A 24569-nucleotide genomic window follows, 5' to 3' on the forward strand; every position below is an offset into this window, starting at 1 on the left:
GACACGTGAACAGTGAGTACAGTGAATGCACACGCATAACGGAATTTGGTGTAAACTTGTCACGCAAGATCAGATTATCAGCCGCAATGCCTTGGGGCTCACTTAGCTAATTAATTTTGCCTGGTCGGCCGAGAGGGGGGGGGGGGGGGCAGCCGCAGGTCTGTCAACTGTTTTGGTAGTCAATTAGTATTAGCCGCGAGTCGCAGCATGTTGCATCGTCGGCTGCGCCTGCTGCTCTACATCGGCTACAGCCAGGTGCTCATCTACGGGCTGCTGCCGTCGACGTTGCAGAGCAGCCTGGGCCGGGTGAGCGTGAGCAGAGTGTCCGCCGGATATCTGATCTATAGTGTGTGCCCGGCCCTGTTCGTGTTGGCCGAGACGCCGTTCATGATGGCCAGCGGCCTCTTGGGCAGCTATATGCGCCACAACATTGTCCTGCAGTGGTCCCAGCTGCTGATGACGTCTCTTCGCATTGTCGCCTTGCTCAGCTGCTATGGCACCGTTTGGCTGCAGCGCCGCCGGCTGATGCAGCTCTACGCGGACCTACTGCAGCGCTGGCACGCCCACTGGCCGACCCTGTGCCGAGTGAATGGTGCCAAGTCCCTGGAGCGCCTGCAACTGGAGTTGGCTGGCCGAATGCTACGGATGCTGTGCGTCAATTACTCCATGGTCATCCTCTCGCTCACCATGCAATTCCGCCTGCACGCGCGCACCAATCTGTTGTTTTTCCTCTTTCGCATTGCCACGATGCTAATGCTATCGGCTCAGCGAGTGAGTTTCATAACTCTGCTGATCCTGCTCATTCACCAGTTCCGAGCCGTGCAGCTGGCACTGCATTCGCTCAGCCGCTCGCGCCGCTCCCAGGCAGAGCTGAGCCGAGTGGCCCGCATACACAGCGAGTGGCTGCTGCTGGCCAGACGCGTCTTCAGCATCTACGACCTTGCCAATGCCAGCATCTTTCTGAACATGTTCGCCGTGAACGTGAGCATCTTCTATCATGCCATTCAGTTCGGCAACAAGACCATCAAGTCCAACTACGTGGGCATCCTCATTGGCGACGCACTGGTCAGCCTCAACATATTGAATTCCGTTCTGCTCATGAATCTGCTGGATGATGCACTGAGGGCCTGCAACGACTCGGCTCTGCTGCTGCTTCAATTCAACGATCTGCGTCGACTGAGCGCAGAATCACACAAGGAGGTTTGCTCTCATATTCATTCCAGATCAAGTTATATTTCACTATATTGTATTATATTTCATTTAATTGCAGCTGGAGCTCTTTGGCCATCGTCTGCGCAACAATCGCCTGGTCTATCGCATATGCAGCTGCGTGATACTGGATAAGCCCGCCTGCCTGAGCTACATGGCCGCGGTGCTGACCCATGTCATCCTGCTAATGCAGTTCGATCTGAAGCGTCGCCATGATCAGGGATTGAAGTATGAAAACTTCTTCAAGAATGAAAATTAGATATAGCATGAAAGAAGCTAAAGAAAATGATATATCAATAAAGCAAATCAGATGAGAGAGGCATTAAAACTAAATAAAATTGAGAAATGACATATTAAATGGAATGACATGACATATTACATTTCCCATATGCATGTCCATGATGTATTATAAGATATCAAAAAATCGGAAAGAATTTTTTATTTCAATTTGATTAATTATCGAGTCAACCTAATCTTAATTCTTCTTCTTGTTCATTAAATTCAATTCCTGTAAAAATAACAACTTAATAAAAATCAATTTTTTCTATTTGAACTTATATTTAGTATTAATTTTTTATGCACCGATAGACACCAACTAAATTTCTGATACCCAAGCTATATGACACTGCTTTGGTTTCCTGAATACCAACAGGCTGATTATCCATCATTACGCTGCTATTTGTGGAGTAGGTCAACAGTGATTCAACCTCAAATCAGGGTTATCAGAGCTATATCAATATAAGGGCGTAGTATAGGGAAGGAGGAGTATATAGGAAGGAGGTCATCAGTAAATCATGTGGTGTAAAGGCTTCACAAAATTCTCTTCCAGGTGTTTGTATATAAAACTATACACCTGATCTGAGATATTTTATTCGGAACATTAATTATTTATTTTAGCAGACCTTAGGAGACTATAGTATATATGAGCATACATATTTATATTTATATGTATGTGAATGTCAAATTAATCACATCCGTTATTGATAGTCATGTATAAAACATATAAAATTTTGTATTCCATATATCGAATATTCAAAGGGGTAACAGAGATAATCACTGTCCAAACCAAATCAATTTACTCATTTATATATTTTAATTTTCTATCATTTTTACTTATTTATACATTTTATTTATTTATCAATTTAAGTTTGCTGTCAATTTTTATATGTTTATTTAGAAACTTGCATATATTTTTATAATTAAATAAAATACAATCAAAACTCAAAAAATAAATTAAATCTCCAACCCAAATTAGTTTTTCACATTAAAGTTTATTTCACTTAAAATATAAAAAAGGAGTATATTTAAAAATAAAATACACTTAAAAACCCTAGCATTTAGCCCATTTCCATAGCACTCAAATACTGGGAAATGATGGGCAGCAAACAATTGTTTTTAGTGTCGCAAGGCTTTTAGTTGACACTTCACAAAGAGCTTTTGGCCATTATAAACAGGCATTAAAAGCTCTGCACAACTATTACGGGTCCGAAGCTTTTAAATAGCTTTTAAATGTAAATGTGAATGTGAATTGGATTGCTTCAATAATAGTTCTTGTATGCCAACTGCCATAGAATGAGCACATTCATGCCTATGGAGGCGTTCATCGAGTTCCAAAATCCACGATTCATATCGAATAGACCCATAATTTGTAGATTTCGCACTTTTCTCGGTTGCGGCTGCAGTCGGCGATTTAAATAGATCATAGCGAATTCTAGCTGTAAAATTGAGTTAAATTGGTATATTATGGAATTTATTTTAACTTTTATTAAATTATATTTATATATATTTATTTATATATCAATTTATTTTAAATGTCTTATTGATTGTATTATAAATTATTATTTAAAAAAATGTTTATTAACTAAATAATTGAGTTTTACATATATAAATAAATATATGTATGTTTAAGGTATTATAAATTTGAAACAGTCATAAATCATATTAGAGCGTCCAGGCAGGCTGGTATTGGAATTATGTAGATGGGTAATATGGGTAATATGATATGACAATGTGTCAGTCGATTATAAAATAGAGACCAATATATTTATAGTAATTGTAGTAGTAGATTATAAAGCAGAGTCTAATATATTTATAGTAATTTATACCGAGAAACAAAATACTGATATCCATTTTAAGCAATTCTATATTCTATTGTTTATATCTGCCAATGGAAACGTGCCTAAAATCTCTCCCTCTCCCTTCAACTCATTCTCTTCCCTGCATTGAAACGAAAGGCAATGGAACAGTCTTCCACTCTATACAGCTCAGGCTCTCTCGATGGCATACAGCCTGGTTGATGCCTTGAGAGACCATTCAAAGCTCTCAATTGTAACTCCATTACTCTATTATATTATTGCTCTATTACTTAATTACTCTACTCTCTCTACTCCTCTATCTCTCCATCATATACATATAGACATTCCCATGCTTACCTGATGCAGCATAGCCACACAATGTGTGTCGCTCCTGAAGTTCACATGCGTAGCTTTCAGAGCGAGCCACAGTTGCTGCAGTCGGACGGACAAATGTTTCCACTTCACTTGATTTGCGCCAAATATGGAGAAGGTTAGCAGGATGTCAAAGTGAAATGATAGGCAGACCACAGAGTAGAAATAACAACGCCATGGACTAATGAACTCTGCATCGGCAATGAGCACAACCAAGTTGAAGAACAGCGAAATCTCAGTCAAATAGTTGGTGAAGACGTTGAGCAGGAGTAGAGCCTGAAAGATTTTCAGCAGCTCGACGAGCAGCTTGTCCAGCTGCCGGCAGCTGTGCCAGAGCCGATGCCAGGCAGCCAAGAGCTGCCGCTGATAGACAGCGCGATGGCGGCCACGAGACGGCGGCAGCCAGCGCAGATCTCGAGTCAGCTCCAATGCCTCCTGCGACATGCACTCGAGCAGTCGATTGCTGGTGCCCACCACGCAGTAGGCCAGGCTGTCTGTGCAGCTGGCCAGCAGGTCCATCAGCAGCACGGCCACCGAGAGGCCGATGTAGATGGGCGGCAGGCCAGTCACGACCTCATCATCGTCTACGCCGCACATCAGCGCGCTGCCGGGGCCAAACAGCTGATTGAGCAGCACCACGAAGCGCGTATTGCTCAGCAGCAGCTTCCAGAGGTGGCGTCGCCAGTAGCTATAGTTCGCATGGTACTGCGTGAAGCGCTCCAGCAGCCGCATGTAGCCATTGCAGACGCGTCTGATGCGCTGCCGTCGCAGCCAAACGCTGCCCAGCACCACGAACAGCGAGCACGACTTGGTCAGAGAGACGCAGCTGTAGGCCATGGACAACATGTCCATGCCCTGGCAGCTGTAGTAGCTGTTCACCATGAGCACAAAGCAGACGGGCGTCAGCACCACATAGACCACATTCAGGAGCAGCCAGTAGCCCAGCATTAGTCCGTGATCCAACTCGAAACGCTTCCGCTCCGCCACATAGCGCAGATTGCACAAGCCAATGGCTCGACTTATGGACACAAAAACCGACAGCAGCTCCATTCTGCACAAAGTTCCAGCTGGGACTGAGTGGATGGCGAATGTCCGTCGCAGAGTCCTTTTTCAAATGACTTGTTAAAAGCCCCTTCGGGAATGCGATAATCACGGCATTTCTACTATTAAAAACAGGTGATTATATATAAACTGAGCAGAGCTCTGGAAACTCACATTATATAAATATTATTGTGATAAATGTAAAATGTCAATAATAACAGTTCTTCACTTGAAGCTCTGCTTAAAATAAATTAAGTATTGTTAATTTTATATGAATAAAAGTTGAAAGGCAAACGAAATAATCTAGATCTTTATCATCAAAAAGAGAAAATAAAATTTAATAAAAATGAATGCATTTATTTATTTATTTTTTTATATTTATATTCAGTACGCTTCTGACGAATGTGCTTATAAAAAAATAAATATTTTGTTATACATTTAATTTGATATTCAAAATAAAAATATAAAAAAAAATAAAACGCTGAATTAGTTAGCTGAGCCTTTTGATAAATCCATAAAAAATAATTAATATTTAAAAATTGTTTTTAAATTTATTAATATATTTTGAATTGTACATATATAATTTTAATATAATTTTCATTTCATTAATATAATTTGTTCTATTTAATATAACAAATCCAGAGCAGCATACCCGATGCCTTCCATCTACTAAACAACTATTTCCTGAAGTTTCTGCAAAAATGCTTAAAAACTGCAATAACAAAGTATATATTTTTTAAGTTTTTCTCATTTAAAATTTCTAAGCTTAACTCAATTATAAGACAAAAATACTTAGTAACGTAACATAGATCAGGTTTGTTTCTTAAGTCACATTCCGATATTCACTTTTGCATTAGGTACATAGTTAATATTGAGGGTTTTTGCCATTTGGCATTGGTTTAATCTTATGTTAATTTGAATAATACTTTGAGCTAATAATACAGGATAAGCATATGCTAAGGCAAAGCATATACTAACAGAGACTCGGACTAAATAGACTATATTGAAACCAAAGGAGCAACTTTAACAGATATCTCACAGTTGTGCTGCATTCCTTTAGGTATAAAATATTAGGCCACACTTCGATGACTGATAATCATAGCTCTAAAATTTGCAGAAATTAGAAAGGAATTTTAGAGACTAGGAGAAGTACTTGAAGATATCCTGGCTCAGGATTCCTGAGTTGCTATTACAGATCCTCAAAGTGCCCATAAAGATTTGTTCTGATTTTTGGCAGTGACTATAATAAACAATTCCTATAGCCAACAACTTTATGCAACTTTCCTACGGCATTTTCATCACTATCCATGGCACCCGGCCGTGATACCTATAGAAATAATAGTCATACGCCAGCTTGCCCAGGATTAGAATGATGAGGCTGGCGAGCACACAGTTGAGCCAGTCAATGGGATGGATGCGCGTATCGTCCTCGGCGCTGATGTTGCACATGTCGTGGCGGGTGAGGGTCAAGACCTTGGCCAGCCGCAGCTCGTCGCCCTGCATATAGGTGCAGGTGACATTCCAGGCGTCCCTCACAATGTCCTTGTACTTGGTGAGGAACTCGCGCAGCCGCATGCCAAACTTGCAGGTGCAATGCCAGGGATTCTTGCTCACCAGCAGGAGATTCGCATTCTCATTATCGTTCAGCGCATTGTCCATGGCGTACACCTGCAGCTTGCGCAGCTGATTGCCCTGCAGGTTGAACAGGCGGAAGTTCTGCAGCCAGTAGGTGTCCTCCAGCACGTCGATGTTTGAGATCAAATTGTTCTCCAGCTGCACGTCCACCACGTGGTGATAGAGGGGATTGTCCCGCAGCGGATTAATATCACTGATCTGCAAATTGCATTGTGAGTTGCTAAGCCGTTGAAGAGAGTTGAATTACCTTGCTTCACTTACCAGATTATTATTGATGTACAAGGTGGTTGTATTCTCTGGCAAATAGGCGGGCAGATTGTGAAACTGCAGATGCGAGCAGTTGACCGTGTAGAGTGGAATGTAGGACTTGGGAATTATGTGATGCATCAGGCAGGTGCAGTTGAGCAGATCTGGATGCGATTGACACTCTCTGCGTAGGACCTAAAATTTATATTGAGCTAACTATTATTTTGAAAATTTATTTGCCTTTTGGCCATCTCCTTGATTCAGTTATTAAATTTGATATTGTTATTGATATTGTGTAGTATTCCTTATATGAGGATAATTTAAATCATTAGAGAAGAGTGCTGAAAAAACTTGATATATTAAGAGGGAATATCTAAAACAATTATTATACAATATATTTGCATTCTTTGCATCCAACTATTACGTATACGTAATGTGTCTTTCCAAATATCACGTTTACGTAATCTGTCTGTTCAAATAATACGTAATACGTTTACGTATCTGCCTACATAAATAGTATGTATACGTAATGAGAAAACGTATAATTAGTCTTAGCATTCTTTGCATGCAAATATTACGTATACGTATTACGTAATACTTAAACAGTAAAAATATACAGCCGTACGTATATGTAACATAAAGAAAACGTAGACAATTCTTTATATTAGATATACTGTCTATGTATTTATTCTGTCTAAATATTACGTATACGTAGCCTACGTTTATTGTGTGTGCAAATATTCCGTATACGTCGTCTTTTTTTCACTATGAGACCTCATATAGCAAGTTCGATGAGACAAGCTCTAAAAATGCTTGAGTTATGCTCAAATAAAAAAAGTTAAAGGAGAGAATAGAAAACGCTAACAAGTGATTTGCAGTCTAAGCGCTAAATGGACTCAATAGCTGATCAACCTTATATAAATTTTATGGGCACGGCTAAGGTTTCTATATGTTATATGCACTACAATTAAATTATAGCTAAAACTTACTAAAGCTAGTCTATAAAGGCAAAAGTCATTTTCAGAGGGAACAGAAGATAACCGAATTAAAATCCTAAATTTAACTGTTATATTTAATTCAACTATGGTCATTCGCATTTTTTAAAAGTATTAACTCTTACGATCTCTACTCACCACCTTGTAGTGCATGACCAGCAGCATTTGTCGCTCCTTGTACTTGCGATCGGCGCAGATGATCTCCTCGCGATCCACTACGAGGCGACCCTTCTCTGGCTGGAGCAGCAGCCACTTGAAGTTGCGCGTGCAGTTCCACGGATTGCCGGCCAGGTAGAGCTGCTGGAAGGAGTGCGGCAGCATCAGTGGTCCGTCCAGTTGGATGAGCTGATTCCAGCGCAGATCTAAAATTTCCAGCGCATGAATGCGCTTAAACGTGCGCGTCGAAATATACGAGAGATTCGTCCACGAAATATTTATGGCCTGCAATACAATCCAAATTAGTTTCACAAGTCTCATAGCTGGCGAGACTCTTGTCACCTGCAGATGATACATATCCGGAAAATCAATATTGAACTCTGTGAAGCCGCTGTACTCGATGGTCAGGGAGCGCAGCTGGGAAAACTTTTGCAGCTCCCGCAGAGGATTGAAGGACTCCCGGGGCCAGCCGCATAACAGCATCTGTTGTGCCTGCACAACTTTGCCCAGCTTCGAGCTGTGAATAAATATAATCAGTTGTCAATTAGATCTATAGATTCCTTAGTATATTCCCCTACTTTAGAGCTCCCACATTGTTCATGCCGCCATAGCATCGGATCAGTCCATTGCGCGTTGGCCTCGTGCAGTTCCCATCCGCAGCCTCTGGCGCTGTCGTCCAGTTAGCGCAGCTCTGGCTGGATATCAAGGCGGGTATATTAGCTACTGCTGTTTTAGTTAGGGTGACATTGCCAGTGTGAGCATCCACGACGCCACAAAACCTGCCCACAGAAGAGAAGCGGTAATTAAAGCTAATATGCGCAGTATATACGCAGGTGTCTGCATTTGGGTCTATTTATAGACCCATGGCTGCGCCTCTCAGGTGATAATTGTTGTTAAGCCAAAACCTCAGACCAAAATACATTCGCTTGCCACTAATCATAAAAAGCGTGTGACTGGCGTTCATTTTGTTTTATTATTTTTATGGCATGCAGTAGTCGAGCGAGAATGTAAACAATTGGGTTTACCTAACCCATATAGTACCCCAGATGCCCGAAATACCCTATATACCCAAATATACGTTATCTATATTTGTATTAGATTAAGCAGAGTGTTAACATTATTAGCGTTAACATGATTCCGCTTCATTGATTGCATTGAAATAGATGGACGAATTAAGTTTATCATTTGAATTATATTTATATGTTATGTGGGCCAAAATAGAAGAAGAAGCATATAGGCATATAAGGCATAGCCGGAATATCTTTATACAAAGCATAGATAGAAGTATGTATAGAGATATCTTTCATCATGAACTCAAAATATATATTTATATTTTATATATTATATAGCATATCAATATATATATATATATATATATAATATATAAAATATAAATATATATATATATTTTGAGTTCATGATGAAAGATATCTCTATACATAAATGTAACTAAGTGTGCTTAAATACTTTGTCGATTACTAAATGTAAGAGCCAACAGTATGGGGCTCTAATTTGCTTTATGTATTAGCATGAAATGATACTGATTCAGCATGTGGCCACTTAGCACACTCCGAGATCTACATGTAATATATACGTATATGTATGTAGACAATGCATAATCGACCCCAAATGTCGAGAGTTGTATAAACAAATTCAGATAATTTAAAAATATAATAAGCTGGGTACGAACAATAATAGAAAAAATACATAAATATTGTTAAGAAATAAATATAATATATAGAACACAATAATATGTATACTTTTAATATTGTTGTACAAAAAAATACATAAATATAAATAAAAATTCTTTAATAAATTTCTAGAAAACTAAAAAATATTTTTTATAGATAATAATTTTTTTAATTACTGTATTTTTCTATAGCATTCAAAAAAATATTTTCCATATCAAATGATTAGCATTTACAATTTCTGCGTTATATTTTGTTATTTATTTCGGCTTTGAAAATTGTTTAGTTGCAATTAGCAACATTTTTAGCGCTGTGGCTTCTGAGCAAGTGTTAAAATTAATAATATACAAATGATAAAAAATAGAAGTAGCAGAATAAAATGTTATTAACTGACAAAATATTTGCATTGTAAATCAAATAAAATTGTTACAGTAGTTGTTGACTTGGCTCAAAATCATGAGCTCTCAATATTTGCTCAAATGTTTAATATGTTCTTCTTATGGGTGTTACAGGCAAAGAAAAAACTAACTTGAGAATTGAATAGGTGTGCGCCAGTTTGCAATAACAATTTAATTATATTAAAGTTCAATATATTTATCAATTTTCGCCCATTTTTTCGTATATGTGTGAAGGTAGATTGAAGCTCAAGACGCTTAAGACTAAGCTTATTGAAAATAATCATAATATCAATAAATCGATATATATATAATTTTCGTATAACAAATTCTATTGATATCGGAATATTTTTTTGCATATATATCGAATATTTATTGCAATATTTTGTATACTTTATACTTTCGTTGGCCACTCTTTTAATAAGAGAACCAAGCGCAAATGTGAAAATATTGAATATGATGAAAATGAATACATTTTCATTCATTCTGACTTTCAAAATTGAACAGCCAAAAAGAATTTTTGCCTTAAAGTAATAAAAATCAAAGATGTATTGATTTATCGATATTTTTAAGGTTGCATCAAATTGATTTTTTTTTTCAAAACTCAAAACATCATCGATACGATACTCTGAAAATATTCCACAACCCGAAAATGAAATGAAATCGGGCAATAAATACCCGAGATATAACTATAAATACGCGTCGAACAAGGCATTCCACTTGAAAATTGGATGAAAAGGCCACAAAATATGAAGTACCAAAGTTAAAGGCTTGACTAACTTTCGACTCGATCCGATTTTTATCAATTCGATTTGATATCAAAATTTTGGCCAAAATTTCAAAATAAACTTGGAACCTATATTTTTGAATGCAGGTCGAAAGACCTCAAAAGTACATATCGAAAATATATGTTATTAGGAAATCGGGCAACAAATACCCGAGATAGAGCTGTGCAATGATATTTGGTATTTTTTTAGTATTTTTTCGGTATATATCGGTTTTGAGTGCATTCATCCGAAAGTTCATAAGTCCAGGAATATTTTTGTATGCAAACTGATAAATACACGTCGAACAAGGCATTCCACTTGAAAATCGGATGAAAAGTCCACAAAATATGAAGTACCAAAGTTAAAAGTTTGACTAACTTTGCGACTCGATCCGATTTTGGTCAATATGTTTAGGGGTTACATCACAATTTTGGCCAAAAACTACATTAATTCGGAACCTATATTTTTTAATGCAATTCGAAAGATCTCGAATGTACATATCGAAAATGATATGTTATTAAGAAATCGGGCAATAAATACCCGAGATAGAGCTGTGCTATAATTTTCGGTATTTTTTTAGTATTTTTTCAGTACTTTTCGGTTTTGTGTGCATTCGTCCAAAAGTTCATAAGTCCAGGAATATTTTTAATTGCAATCTGATACTACGAATAAATACGCGTCGAACAAGGCATTCCACTTGAAAATCGGATGAAAAGGCCACAAAATATGAAGTACCAAAGTTAGAGCTTGACTAACTTTGCGACTCGATCCGATTTTGGTCAATATGTTTAGGGGTTACATCACAATTTTGGCCAAAAACTAAATAAATTTGGAACCTATATTTTTGAATGTAGATCGAAAGACCTCAAAAGTACATAACGAAAATGATATGTTATTAGGAAATCGGGCAACAAATACCCGAGATAGAGCTGTGCAATGATATTTGGTATTTTTTAGTATTTTTTCGGTATTTTTAGGTTTTGTGTGCCTTCATCCGAAAGTTCATAAGTCCCGGAATATTTTTGTATGCAATCAAAAACTAAATAAATTTGGAACCTATATTTTTGAATGCAGATCGAAAGACCTCAAAAGTACACATCGAAAATGGAAATCGGGCAACAAATACCCGAGATAGAGCTGTGCAATGATATTTGGTATTTTTTAAAGTATTTTTTCGGTATTTTTAGGTTTTGTGTGCATTCATCCGAAAGTTCATAAGTCCAGGAATATTTTTGTATGCAATAACGAATACGCGTCGAACAAGGCATTCCACTTGAAAATCGGATGAAAAGGCCACAAAATATGAAGTACCAAAGTTAGAGGCTTAACAACTTTTCGACTCGATCCGATTTTGGTCAATATGTTCAGGGGTTTCTTTACAATTTTGGCCAAAAATTCAAAATAAATTTGGAACCTATATTTTTGAATGTAGGTGGAAAGACCTCAAAAGTACCTATCGAAAATGATATGTTGATATTGGGAAATCGGGCAACAAAGTTTTTTGGAATTTAGTAATATTTTTTCAGTATTTTTCGGATTCTTGTGCATTCGTCGACCCTTCTTAGGACCCATGAATTAATCTGTAGCTCAAATTTTTTAGCATATAAATAATATATATTTTAATAGAATTAAGAATTTTTTCGATATTTTTATGGAAATATAGACATTGTAGACATTTATTTATGCATATCGATAGCTAAGACAAATCAAATTCCAAATGAAAAACAAAAAGTTGTGCCACTCGTTCTATAATAATTTAGTTATAGATCTAAAGAACAAAAACAAAAATTTATAATATATGTACTTTATTTTTCTATTGAAGCACCGCAGAATTCAATTCGCATTCAACTTCAATTGAAATGTGCTTCATGCCATTCGATTTGGTCACATTTTTGTTAGGTCAATTGAAAAATCATTAACATAAAATGAAAATAATGGTTGCCTTTTTATTATCATTATTATGTTTGCTTCTAGGTCAGTTACGTACTTAAATTTCTAAAATTAATTTTATGATTCAAACAAGATCTAAAAAAAAAATGGATCTATTTGAAATATAAAGAATTCGATTGCCTGCCTAAAATTACTGCGCAGACACTCGAAACTTGTTTATCACTTTGCCCATCGCAATGAAATCCACTTCGAAATCAGTCGCGTAACAACATTCAATTGGTTTTCAATTAAATGACTTGGCTTTTTTAGCCAGAGGTCAACATACTCTATACGCTAGGCCCTAACTAAAAGCTGGTGAAGAATATATCTTGAATAGAGATCTGTTGACAGATATCCTATGAATTATATATTATTAAGGGTATTTATTCACTCTTCTACTACGATTACTTTTCTATACAACTAACAAAATTCCAGAGTACATAAATTTAAAAATAGAATGTAAGTAAATATGGTTGGTATATCTAATGATATTTATCTGTCTGTCATATGTTAAGGTTTTATTTTCGTAGTCTTAAAATAGACCAAACGCTAAGATAATTTAAGCATATCGCTCAAATCAAATGAACACAAGCCAGAGATCTATTATCTATTATGCCAGCGCGCACAGAAGCAAGATAGTTCGAATCGCTTACGGCGAATATGAGAAAGCCAGAAAGCATAAATCTCAAGAGAGAAACATAAATAACCCAACACACTAAGATTAATGAAACTTTGGTGTTGCCAAGACAACGAAAAACCCATTAAGACTGAGCTTCATGAGCTGTTTGTAATTAAAATTTTTGATAGAGGAACTTTTGAAGACTGAATAATATAACAATAAAAATTATTTAAAATTTTATAGTTAGGAAATTCAAGATAAAAAGTCTGGCTCTAAGAGAATCTCTGTGAGAGTGAGAGCGAGTGAATGGGAGTGAAAGTGAGAGATGGAGAGGGATGGAGACAAAGTAAGTTTTAACATCTTTAAGTAAATTCACTTAAAATTTAAAAACTTTGAAATAATTCTCTTTGTATATGAAATAAAATTATTTTTTAACAAAAACATTTTTCTAATGGAAATTTTGTAAGTCAAATTCATGAAAATTTGATGAGAACAAATAATCTATTATCTATTATTATCATCAATTATATGGAAATTGTGAATTAAAATGCAAAGTCTCAATATTTTTGGCTACAAATATGTTTGTATATATAGTGTGTTGATCGATAAAGATTAGAATGTACTCAGAATGTCCCTTACATTGCCTTAAACACTATATACATGTGTAAACAATAACTTAATCTACAGGTACTCTATTTAAATATGTGTAAAAGAGCATTCACGATAAGCCGCATTTGGCGCTGCTTTGCGTAGATAAACAGAACAAAGAATGAAAACGGGTTGATTTATGAAACAGTTAAATATTGACACGGGCACATATGCAGCTCTAATAAAACCCGCAGTCCAAAAGGCTCACAGATTTTCTTCATATTACAACAGATGCGGCAAACATTGCGCATACGCCGTGTAAGCGAGCTGAGTTCACTTTGCCTATAAACAGATATATTTCTTTGTTTTTTATTTTATTTTTTTGGATTAATACCTGCCAAAAATAGCCACGAGCAGCAGAAGAGTAAACGCAAATGAATTTTCATTAATAAATGTGCTTTGATAGCTCATTGCCACTGGAACACACCGAAATCACAGGCACAAGCTCAGGTACGTAGTCGATGCGAACTCTGCGGAAACACGTGTAAACTTCGCGATGTTTAACGGAGCTTACATGACTTCTGTGGGTACAGCGCGAATTGCAGCTGATTTGTGTATATTTCCATATATGTAGTAGATAACAGTGTATGTTTCCATATGTTTAATACATGTTCTAAATCTGCCTGGGCAGTTGCGGTTTACTTTTTTAATCACTGTGCGGCATCCGTATCTCTCGCGCGCTCTGTGCTACTTTTCTCGCGTTTGAAGTTCAAATGAGGCGCAAATGCGAAACGCTGACATATTTTCTGTGTGTTGTGCTTTATTTGCTTTTTGGCGGCATCGCTGCGATCTCATCCATCAGCTGTTGGGAGACATCAGTGTGAGCCAAATGTGCGAGAGAGAGCGAGAGTTTTTATTGTTGCTATAAAATACGGTTGCTATCATAAGTAGCTGGAGCTGCCAGTGAGTGTGTGTGTGTGTGTCAGTATACATATAGCCGAGAGCAGCATCATTCCGATCAGCTGATTGTTCATAGACAATTGTTTACTACTATACGTCTATACGTAAATTTATTGACTACGACACACGCATACTAATTGCTTTAATTTTTGGCTTTGCTTGGCCAAAATAACTGCTTGTCTATAAAAAGTTAAATTTCTAACGAATTCTGACTGTGCATAACGTCTTTAGCTGCAAATGGACATCGCTCTGATCTAATCTGGTTTAACTAAAGCAATAAAACTATATTTACTTATACTCCTGTGCTACTTAGACAGGTTACATTTGTAGTTTCATGTTTATTGTTTATTTGTACATTTTGTAGTCAACAGCGCATTTGTAATTCTAAAGCGAAATCAAAAATAACTAAGGAATATAGTTAACAAAAACCATTTTGAGCAAACATCAAAATTTAAACCTATGCACATCATGTACAAAACATAATATAGTTCTATATAGTATGGTGCTGCTGCCTCCATCTTTCAGGTTTCTATAGTTTTCGAGCTACTTATATTTTGTATTATTTTCTGTATTTTGTGCTTTTTTGGACCATTTGAAATGCGTTTTATATTCTTATGACTATGACTTGAGAAAATTGTAAGCTCGCATAATGATGTCTTATTGAGCTAATAGTTAAAACTTTCCAATTTTGGTATACCATTCACAAATAGTTCAATATAGGTCAAGAAATATAATCTAAGATTCGACTTTGTCTGGAGACGTGATCTCGGCCGCCTTTACTGGCTGTGGATTAGTATTCTGTTGAACCTTCTCATTGGTCTCGGCCTGCTTTTGTCGCTCATAGATGCGCACATCCTCCAGCGTCATGCCGTACCACTCGTCCAGCCAGGCAAACGCCTGACGATGCCCCAGCAGCAAAATATCCCGAATGCCGCGCTGTATGAAGTCTTCCACTTTGGTTTGCAGGCCCCACACCTCGAAGCTGGCATGGACGACCTTGTAGGAGCACATGATAGGAGAATCCGTTTCACGCCAGCCCTCAATCAGTGGACCACGATCTGCAAAGGCGATAGATAATGGTTAGATATAAGGTTTATGTTTGGCCATGCATTAAATTGAATTTAGCAAATAAGATGAAGTAACTTGTCTTTTCTGACTTGAAGAACTTTGGATCCTCTTCGCGTTTGTAATGCTTGCCCGTTAGCTCATCAAATGCAATGTCCACATGATCCACAATACGAACTTTCAACTCATCTTCGCTCAGATCCAGACACTATATAAAATCATATACATGTGTACCTATATAAAAAGAAATTCGCTTAGGTTAAGCTAATGCTACTCACATTCTCTGTGCTGCCATTGTTATTCTCATATTTAGTCTTGATTAGAACATTTAATTTTGGTATGAAGGAACACTGCAAAATAAATAAACAGAATATAAAGATATAGAGTCCAATCAAAGTTCAGTTCAATTTAAATAATTACCGTGTATTCTGCCAATTGTTTAAAGTTTGTCGAGCACATACAAATATAAAAGGGGAAAAAGCAATAAATGATATATCTGTTGATTCGATCGATGTATGTTTATTTTTAGCTTAAGTTCTATAAAAACACAAATGTAATGTACCGACAGGCAATTAGCTCTACGAATTAATGAGGTGCTGCGTGGGTGCGTATCGGAAATCTGTTTCGATTCATTGGAAATTTGTTTTATAACAGAAAACAGAAAATAATGGGATCGATGCGGATTTGTGGAATAATAACAAATTAGGAATCAGTTTCTGTTTATTATTTTAAATATTCTGCATTGAGTCTTATATTTTAAGTATTTTAGCTAACTTAACTCTAACTGATATGATAAATAAAAAATATATTTGAAGGCAAAGGGGAGACCTCTAGCTGTATTTTATCAATAAAACGATAACGAGTTGATTCGACCAAGTATCCACATCCCAAAGTCATATCAATCACTCAAATCAAAACATGTGTTTAAAGAGAAGCCCCGTCTAAACAAACTCTGTTTACGGCTCTCATGTTCCGGGGCTTATCGTGAGTACTTTAACGTATTACAGACAATTGAGCTACAACTGGCTTAAAGCCTCATGTGAATTGGCCCAGCTGTTAGCAATTTAGGCACCTCTGGTACTGTAGGGTATGGGGTCGTTTGAATTGAATTGGGCACGGAGGGCAGCTCTAATCTCTATATGTATCGCTCGCTCTATATAGTGTATATCCCGTCATGCTTACAAAATTTATGCTGTAAGCGTTATCAGACGTAATCAATGGCTGTGACTGTGACGTATCTGGGGTATGACAAGTGCGATATGAGCTCATGGATATATACAGTGAAAACTAAGTTGACGGAAAACAGAAAATTCCAGACAGCAACACTGTACCAAAATATACTATTTAATGCTATTAAATAAATTCAGAAACTTTTCTATTTATGAAAACTGTTAATCTTCTAATTGCTGTTCTAACTTCAATTAAATCCCTAACCATTCTCTCAAAGCAGTTTCTACTGTATAATACTTTCGCAGGAAAGGTCAAGCGTCTGCCATATGGCACAAGGGACTTAAAGGCTAATGATATAAATAGAAGTAACTTGCTACAAAAATAAATCCGCCGTATATGTACGCTTACCTGTTAGCGTATAAGGATAGTAATTCCATGATTTTTCCGTCACATAGAAGACGCGCGGACATATGGCCTGAATCCAGTAAGGAAGCCGACTGAAAAGGTCGAAAAGATGATTAGAAAAGGATATTTGGACACGATTTTCGGCAATCGCACTTGGACAGGTGTATGCGCTTCTCCGTGTACTGCCCCTTGCCGTGAACGGGATCTTCGCATGGCTTGTTGTCCATTACCTCGACGCCTTCGCCCTCGTCCGATTGCTCCAGACTGTGGCGCGCAATCATATACAGCTGACCGATTTTGTACTGCGAGTGAATGCGAAATGCTGAATTGTTAATCAATTGGCAAATACGGTATTTACTTACCTCCTCAACAGTGAGCGGCATGCAAACACGATATTCCTTTATTAACACCATATCGTAAGGTATTCAAAATAAAAATGTTACACAAATGAATTAAACGTTACGAAAGAACAGCACACGAGACGGAACGCAACTGAAGCAACAACAAAATAAAATGTTCTACTAGCAGCTTGCCGATGGAGCTATCGATAGTGTAATCGATTGGTCGTGGAACAAGAGCTTCATATGTTTTTAAATGATTTCATGACTTAACTTTTAATTCTTTTTAAATATTACCTAACGTTTTTGTCATTTGTAATTATTTTATTTTATTATATAACTTTGATTTTTTGTTTTTGGTTTTTTTTTTTTTGTGACCTGACTCAGCTATTAATATTGCGGGCTGCTTGTCACCACCGTACTAGCCCTACCAATTTGAGTACATCGATAATAAAGGGACTAGCAGTCGGCAAACGGTCACACAGGTCAATTGCTAGGGGTTTTTTGCTAATAGCGAATCTAAGCGCTGCTCGTAAAAACGTTGAAGCGCGACAAAATAAGTAATAAAAATTAACTACAATTCCATAAAAGCATATATCTGAGGTACGCTAACCAAATGTATATAAAATAACCACCGCAATCTTACGAAATCGTGCATAAATGAAGTGCAAATGCAAGAGACTCTGCTGTGAAAAAGTGTCACAATAATAAATACACAAAAACCAATACACATGCACATTACATAGATTTGCAAGTGGGTGTAAGTGATTGAATGTGTGTGAGTGTGTGTATGTGTTTGTGTTTGTGCGATACATACTCATCATTGAATTCGAATGCATCTAGTATAATTAATGCCTAACCACGCTCACTTTTCCCGTCTACAGTTCACTGCGACGCGACACAGCCAGCATATCCGCCATCGGCTCGGCTGTGGGACGTGCAATGTTTAGGATCCGTGTCAAAATGGGTCCGCAACGCAATCACCACAACAACAACAACAATGGCATCAGCAACACCCATGGCCGCATCAATAAGGAATGGACCTGCTGCTTTGGCCTGCACGTACATACCGCTACGCTCATGATTGGCCTCTGGCATCTGGTAAGCGAAATTACGTCGCAATATCCTTGATCTTACTGCCTACGCATGACTGCAGCTAAGCACATACACACACACACACGCACACCCAGTCATACAGGGACACGCATACACCCATTCGAGTTGACCCTGTTCAGTGTCAGACACGAAAGGGAAAAATCAATTGTCGCTGCATACGCAGTGACTCTCAAACTGTTGCCGACTCGATTCGACTTTGAAAGTTGCACGAGCTAGACGAAGGTTGCCAACTTTCGCCACGCACTATTGTGACGTCACACGGCCGTTGCGGCGGACTCATCAAGTTTTCTGTATGCATGCACAGCTAACTGATTCGCAATGCCCGATTCGAGTCACCTACCAAATCACCTGATTATGTTTTATTGAAAGCATTTACAGTTGTTATTCACGCGCTTACGTCGTGATTAAATGAAGTTATTTACGTTTTATCGTAATTTTTACTGATGCATTGCAAAGTGTCGGATTACGGTCTAGAATTTCAACACTGATATGTTTATGGCTGCATTGCAGAGGCTTTTGTCATGATGATTACTGTATTTAATTAAAAGCATACTTTTAGATATATGTATATGTATATATGTATATTATATGCGCCATTTACATTGACCTTGCACATGCATAAGGTATTAGCATTTGGAAGTTTTCCATTTCAATGCTTTCCTGTTTTTCTAGCCCTAACTGTAAACATTCGCTTTGTTTACTGTTTGCTTAACAATATCAGTCCAGTTATCTCTGACAGACAAGTCCAACTCAACTGAGTACATTTTGGCCTGACTTGACTCCCATTGTGAAAGAGTAAAACGAAAGCAAAATCTTTTTTTAGCGACGCTTGATTGTAATTATTTATATAGCTGTTTTTTTTCTTCTGCAAGCAAATAGTTTTCTGTATATCGAAATTCAGTTTATAAACCATTTGCCCAAGCAACTTCTGTTCTCTCAAATCAAATATCTTTTGGAGCAGCTGCCACAATTGACATGTTTTGAAAAGTGAACCACATTTATTAGGAAATAAATTTTTGATGTATAATGTTTTCGGATCCACAACAATTGGTGGACATGTGGTCACCGCTACCCATCTCATGGGAGTCCACTGCGATTACAAGGCGATGCAGTCAGATGATGAAAGGGAAGTGAGGAGATCTATTGTCCGATATAATCCCCTGAGCGAGGAGTCGGAGTGTGGCGAGGGCAGCGAATGGGCGGATGGTATCGAGGCAGAATCCGCTCAGCCTCCCGTGTGCCTGTCCGAGAAACCATACAACAGCCTGGAAGAGCGTTCACTGCACTCGCTGGGCTACGCATCGCTCGACGAGTGGCCAGAGACGGAGGGAACTCAAGTGAGAGTAGATAAGCCGCCGCTCTACGATTTGCTGATGACGCTCGTGAGAAAGCATCTAAAAACAAATACCACGGTTACCATAGGCGAGAGCTGCCTGCACGCTCACCTCATCGTGCTGCAGTGCTACTCGGGTCTCTTCTGCGATATCGGCAGCAACACGCTGAACGTGGATCTGCCCGCAGATTGGGTGACGCCGCGTGCCTTGCGCCTCATATACGAGTGGATGATTGTGGATGGCCCGCTGTTATCACGACTCGGCTTGCTGGAGGTGCTACGTGCCGCCAGCTTTCTGCGGATAGTGCAGCTGGAGAGGCAGTGCGATCATTGCCTGGCGCACGCCATCACCGAGGAGTCGGCGGTGATGCTCTACCTGGAGGCACGACTCTTGCGCATGGAACGTGCCCATCGCTCGCAGCTGCAGCGTGTGGGTCGCTTCTTCCTGACTCTTGTCGCCTCGCAGGAGTTCCTGCAGCTGCCCCTGCGCGCCCTTCTGCTACTCCTAAGCTCGAACGGCATTTGTGTCAACTCCGAGCTGGAGGTCTTCATGTCCGCCGTGCGCTGGCTCAACTTCGATTGGCCCAAGCGGCGACTGAATGTCACTCAGCTGATTGCCTGCGTACGCTTTGCTCTGGTGCCCCCCTGGCTGCTCATCCGCCTGCACGATCGGCAGTGCCAGTACGTTGAGCTAAAGCGCATTATCTCGCTGCCGGAAGTGCTGCAGCGCCTGCACGACGGCATTGGCTATACGACGACTCGACTCTGCTATGGCGCCGATCGGGATGCCTTTCTGCAGCATCTGGAACGCACTGGCATGCAGCCCCCACAGCAGCGCAGCTGGATCTATGACGGCCAGTGCTGCTATCATCATCGACTGCACTGCCACATCGCCGAAGAGTTCACCTACGACACCTTCCTCAACTACCTCAACTGGCTGCAGACGCAGCATATGAACTACTGGCAAACCCTGGAGCCAGTCGACGCCTCAGAGTTGTGCCTCAGCTGTCAAAAAGAGCAAACAAAGAGCATTCAGAGTTAAGATTCACATATTCTATTTTTGATTCCTGCTTTGCAAATATATATACAGATATTTGTTCTGTGAAAAAACGCCTATGCCTCATATAACATCTCCGAAGAGGTGGAGTCTAGAGACCGTACTAATGTTTACACTATGAGAAATCTCTTCCTAACGGAAAAATATACTCTCTGCCCAAGCTTAGCCAAGGCAGTATGTGCTTCTGTTCTATAGGTCGTTAGATAATCACTGTTGTAAGTTATTGACTAAGTACAAGTGTTTATAATAATAATCTCCCTAAATGTCTTACACACATTTTTCATAATTCTTAACTTAAGCTCTCTGATAAACTCACATCAATGAACTCCCATCGGCCCCTCATTGCTCAACTTATCTACTATACTTATTTATATATTCCTTCATTGCTCAACTTATCTACTATACTTATTTATATATTCCTTCATTCTCCGTCTTTTCCACAGTTCTTAAATATTCTGGCTCTGAGCGTGCTGGCTGTCATTTGGCGCAATCCGGAAATGATGGATGAATTGGAGAGCGGCAGCCATGATTTTACCGTCGATCTGAATGCACCGGCATTGCCCACACCGTTGAGCAAAGTGGATCCACCCTACGCCTATCGTGATCATTCCTTCAACTATCGTAAGCGTTACCGTAAGCACCAGATCTAGTTCAATTCCAGGCAATCAATATTTAATTGGCAATCCTCTCTTTCCAGAGAACTTTGATATGGGCGGGCTGGTGTGCACCTGCATGATAGCCATCACCCTGATGATGATCTATGGAACTATCAAGGGCAAGCCGTCGCATCTTTTGCCCTTCTTCTGCTTGCAGTTGTTTGACTTTGCTATAACTACGTGAGTGGCCTGAAAATCTATTTGATATGCAAATATTTTAATGAATTACTTTTGCTTGGCTTGTAGTTTGACTGCTGCTGGTTACCTATGCTATCTGCAGGCCATTCACCGTTTCATCGCCGAGTCTCATCGGCTGCCGTGGCGCGAGAAGCTGCTGGAGCTGCCCCCAGAGGAGCTCGTTGTGGTTGTGCTGGTGGTATTCGTGTGCATCGTGTTCCTTAAGGCCTATTGCATTGGCATCGTCTGGCGCTGCTATAAGTACTTGACGCTCCGGCAACAGCATCTGCGCAGCTTGCTGCCCTGCGTCCTGCCCGAGATGGCTGTGCGCGGTGGCATTGGCGGAGGTGGCTTTGGAGCTGAGGAGCGAGCATATTCGACTCTGCTGCCCAACTATGATGAGGCAATTGCTCAATATCTGAAGCAGGCACCACCGCCGTCCTACCAGGTGGCCATGTCCAACTATCAGAATGAGGACGAGACTGCGGCTGGCGGGGCGCAGGCTCAATCAGACGGTGGCGGCAATACCCCACTGTTTGTGGCACTGAATGCTGGCGCTGGCAATGCTGCACCCAATATGGATGACAACCTGGACAACAACAACGACATGCCGAACAACAACAATACGGTTCATGTGAATGCCAACACGCCACCAATGCGGCGCAGCGAGCAAGCGACTCATGGCAGCGGCAACGTATCAGATGATAACAACGACGACGATGTGGATCTGGAGGTTATTGATGCTGGCATTGATGTAATCGAAGGTGCAGTTCCGCCACCGCCATACAACGATGTCGCAGCAGCTGCTGCTGCTGCTGCTGCTGCTGGCCATGCGCAAATGGGGGAATCGCAATCGTCGCTCAGCCGCCAGGTGAACATACCCGGCCAGGTGCCTGGACGCAACGAGAGTCAGGCCTAAGTTGTGATTTCTTTAAAGCGTTTACATGATTATTGTGTTGTGAGCAGAGACCTTCGCCCACACGCTTCCCTGTCTCTCCCCTGTCTATCTCTCTCTCTCTCTTTATATATACATATATATCTTGCCCAAACATTAGCACATTTGTATTTTGTTTGCAATTCATTCCTCGTACCCCACTATACCCTGTGCGCTCCCATAGGGACAAATCCAAACAGTTTAGTTTCTGCCACACTTTGTTCTGAATTTTCTATTAATATTGTATACAAAAAAAAAAAAAAAAAAAAAAAAGAAAAACCAAAAAAAAATATTGGCAAATGTTTTTGAATATAGAAAATCATTATAATGTATACCTCTAGCCGTCGCGTATTGTTGTTAAACTTGAACACGCGTTAGCCCTATCCCTATGAATAAATATTCTCTGAATTTTGCTCTTCAAGTTACCATGATATATATATTTATATATTAATATGTATATTGAAGCACTGGTTTTCATTTAATTATCATGTGAATTTTACCTAGTTAAGCGCGAGTAGTTGTTACCAAAAAGGAAAGTAAAGTGAAGAAAAGAAAGGAGAGCCACACCGGATGTTACACGAATCTAATAAAGGGAAGTCTATGCGAACGCATACTCTTTTTATGTTCTAAGCTAACTGTAAGACTTTGTGCATATTATAAACACAGTATGTCAATTTCCATTTAGGTTTTTGTCAAGCTTTTGTTTTTTATTTCAATTACCACACTTCAAAGACATCCAAAACAAATAACGAAAACTACAAAATATAACAATATTTTATGTATGTACAACATCTATATGTATACTGTATACTAAATATGCAAAGATATTCGAATAAATATTAGTTTAAAATGAAATTAATACGAATTTAATTATTGATTGTCTTTTTTTTTTTTTTTTTTGTGCATTTAGCAGGCAAGCCTTATAGGGAGTATATATGTATGTATTCCTGATCTGAGTGATGAGCAAGACTGATCTACACATGTCAACTATGGCTGTCTGTCTCTCTCCGCCTCTCTCTCTCTATCTCTCTCTGTCTCTTACTTGTATCTTCACTGCCGATTTGCCACTCTCTCTCTCTCTCTCTCTCTCTCTCTCTCTCTCTCTCTCTCTCTCTCTCTCTCTCTCTCTCTCTCTCTCTCTCTACGTCAATGTCTGCCTGCCTCTATATGCCTCTCTGTCGAAATGTATCATCAAGGCAAGTCCTTGAACAAGAGAGGCTGAAGGAGAACAATTCAGCTGTGTATGTATGTGTATAGATTGCTGCTAATACTCTTTCACGCATTCAGCTTAAGCATTTCTCACCCACACGTTCCCCTTCAGCTTTTCTCACCCACACATTCACATTCAGCTTATCTCAGAGCAAGGTTAAAATTTGAGCGCGCCCTTGAGTTGGAGTTTGAAGAGTTGGCTTCCTATATAAAGGCAAGTGTGTTCTGCTTCTCCAGTTACATTCTTGATCTGGACCTCAGACGAGCAGTGCGGCGGAACTTTCTTCTCTTTATGGTAAATATTTTAATGTAAATATCTTAATATAAGTTTGCATAGCAATAATATATAATTGTTTTATATCGTAATTGTCAAATATTATAAAATAGGAACTAATTTTGTTAAAGATCATAGTAACAATTGTCGTTTATTAAAT

At 38.9% G+C, this 24569-nt stretch overlaps 6 protein-coding genes across 10 annotated transcripts; 3 read left to right on the forward strand and 3 right to left on the reverse strand.

The window, feature by feature from the left end:
• Positions 1-207: 207 nt before the first annotated feature.
• Positions 208-1627, forward strand: LOC108614956 (putative gustatory receptor 58b). The gene is made up of 2 exons (XM_018009176.2): positions 208-1200; positions 1271-1627. Exons 1-2 carry the CDS (start codon positions 208-210, stop codon positions 1466-1468), a joined length of 1191 nt encoding a protein of 396 aa, XP_017864665.1. The 3' UTR covers positions 1469-1627.
• A 918-nt stretch (positions 1628-2545) lies between these two features.
• Gr58c (Gustatory receptor 58c) lies at positions 2546-4883 on the reverse strand. The gene is made up of 2 exons (XM_089470837.1): positions 3642-4883; positions 2546-2924 (listed from the first exon to the last, which is right to left on the reverse strand). Exons 1-2 carry the CDS (start codon positions 4704-4706, stop codon positions 2748-2750), a joined length of 1242 nt encoding a protein of 413 aa, XP_089326963.1. The 5' UTR covers positions 4707-4883; the 3' UTR covers positions 2546-2747.
• A 339-nt stretch (positions 4884-5222) lies between these two features.
• On the reverse strand, positions 5223-14857 carry swi2 (Protein singed wings 2). Of its 2 annotated transcripts, none has more exons than XM_089469337.1 (6): positions 14290-14857; positions 8308-8508; positions 8072-8246; positions 7712-8014; positions 6594-6773; positions 5223-6530 (listed from the first exon to the last, which is right to left on the reverse strand). In XM_089469337.1, exons 1-6 carry the CDS (start codon positions 14370-14372, stop codon positions 5982-5984), a joined length of 1491 nt encoding a protein of 496 aa, XP_089325463.1. In that variant the 5' UTR covers positions 14373-14857; the 3' UTR covers positions 5223-5981. The 2 variants fall into 2 exon arrangements, with proteins under 2 accessions (XP_089325463.1, XP_017866545.1); XM_018011056.2 differs by having other exon boundaries at positions 14110-14857.
• Positions 14858-14998: 141 nt separating this feature from the next.
• rdgBbeta (cytoplasmic phosphatidylinositol transfer protein 1) lies at positions 14999-17943 on the reverse strand. The gene is made up of 7 exons (XM_018011075.2): positions 17678-17943; positions 17469-17617; positions 17319-17407; positions 16161-16168; positions 16019-16090; positions 15819-15948; positions 14999-15733 (listed from the first exon to the last, which is right to left on the reverse strand). The coding sequence occupies exons 1-7, from the start codon at positions 17726-17728 to the stop codon at positions 15411-15413; spliced, it is 822 nt and encodes a 273-aa protein (XP_017866564.1). The 5' UTR covers positions 17729-17943; the 3' UTR covers positions 14999-15410.
• Positions 17944-18095: 152 nt separating this feature from the next.
• Positions 18096-23781, forward strand: LOC108616099 (uncharacterized). 4 transcript variants are annotated; one of them, XM_018011065.2, is made up of 5 exons: positions 18096-18256; positions 18538-18754; positions 21603-21792; positions 21857-21995; positions 22062-23781. In XM_018011065.2, exons 2-5 carry the CDS (start codon positions 18596-18598, stop codon positions 22909-22911), a joined length of 1338 nt encoding a protein of 445 aa, XP_017866554.2. In that variant the 5' UTR covers positions 18096-18256; positions 18538-18595; the 3' UTR covers positions 22912-23781. The 4 variants fall into 4 exon arrangements, with proteins under 4 accessions (XP_017866554.2, XP_017866555.2, XP_089325464.1 ...); XM_018011066.2 differs by having other exon boundaries at positions 21603-21780; XM_089469338.1 differs by lacking the exon at positions 18096-18256 and adding an exon at positions 18263-18413.
• On the forward strand, positions 18761-21596 carry LOC108616097 (kelch-like protein diablo). Its single transcript, XM_018011061.2, has one exon. It carries the CDS (start codon positions 19789-19791, stop codon positions 21142-21144), a length of 1356 nt encoding a protein of 451 aa, XP_017866550.1. The 5' UTR covers positions 18761-19788; the 3' UTR covers positions 21145-21596.
• Positions 23782-24569: the final 788 nt, after the last annotated feature.

This window comes from Drosophila arizonae, chromosome 5 (assembly GCF_054131065.1).
Source record: "Drosophila arizonae isolate 15081-1271.41 chromosome 5, UAZ_ARI_1.0, whole genome shotgun sequence".
Classification (NCBI taxonomy): domain Eukaryota; kingdom Metazoa; phylum Arthropoda; class Insecta; order Diptera; family Drosophilidae; genus Drosophila; species Drosophila arizonae.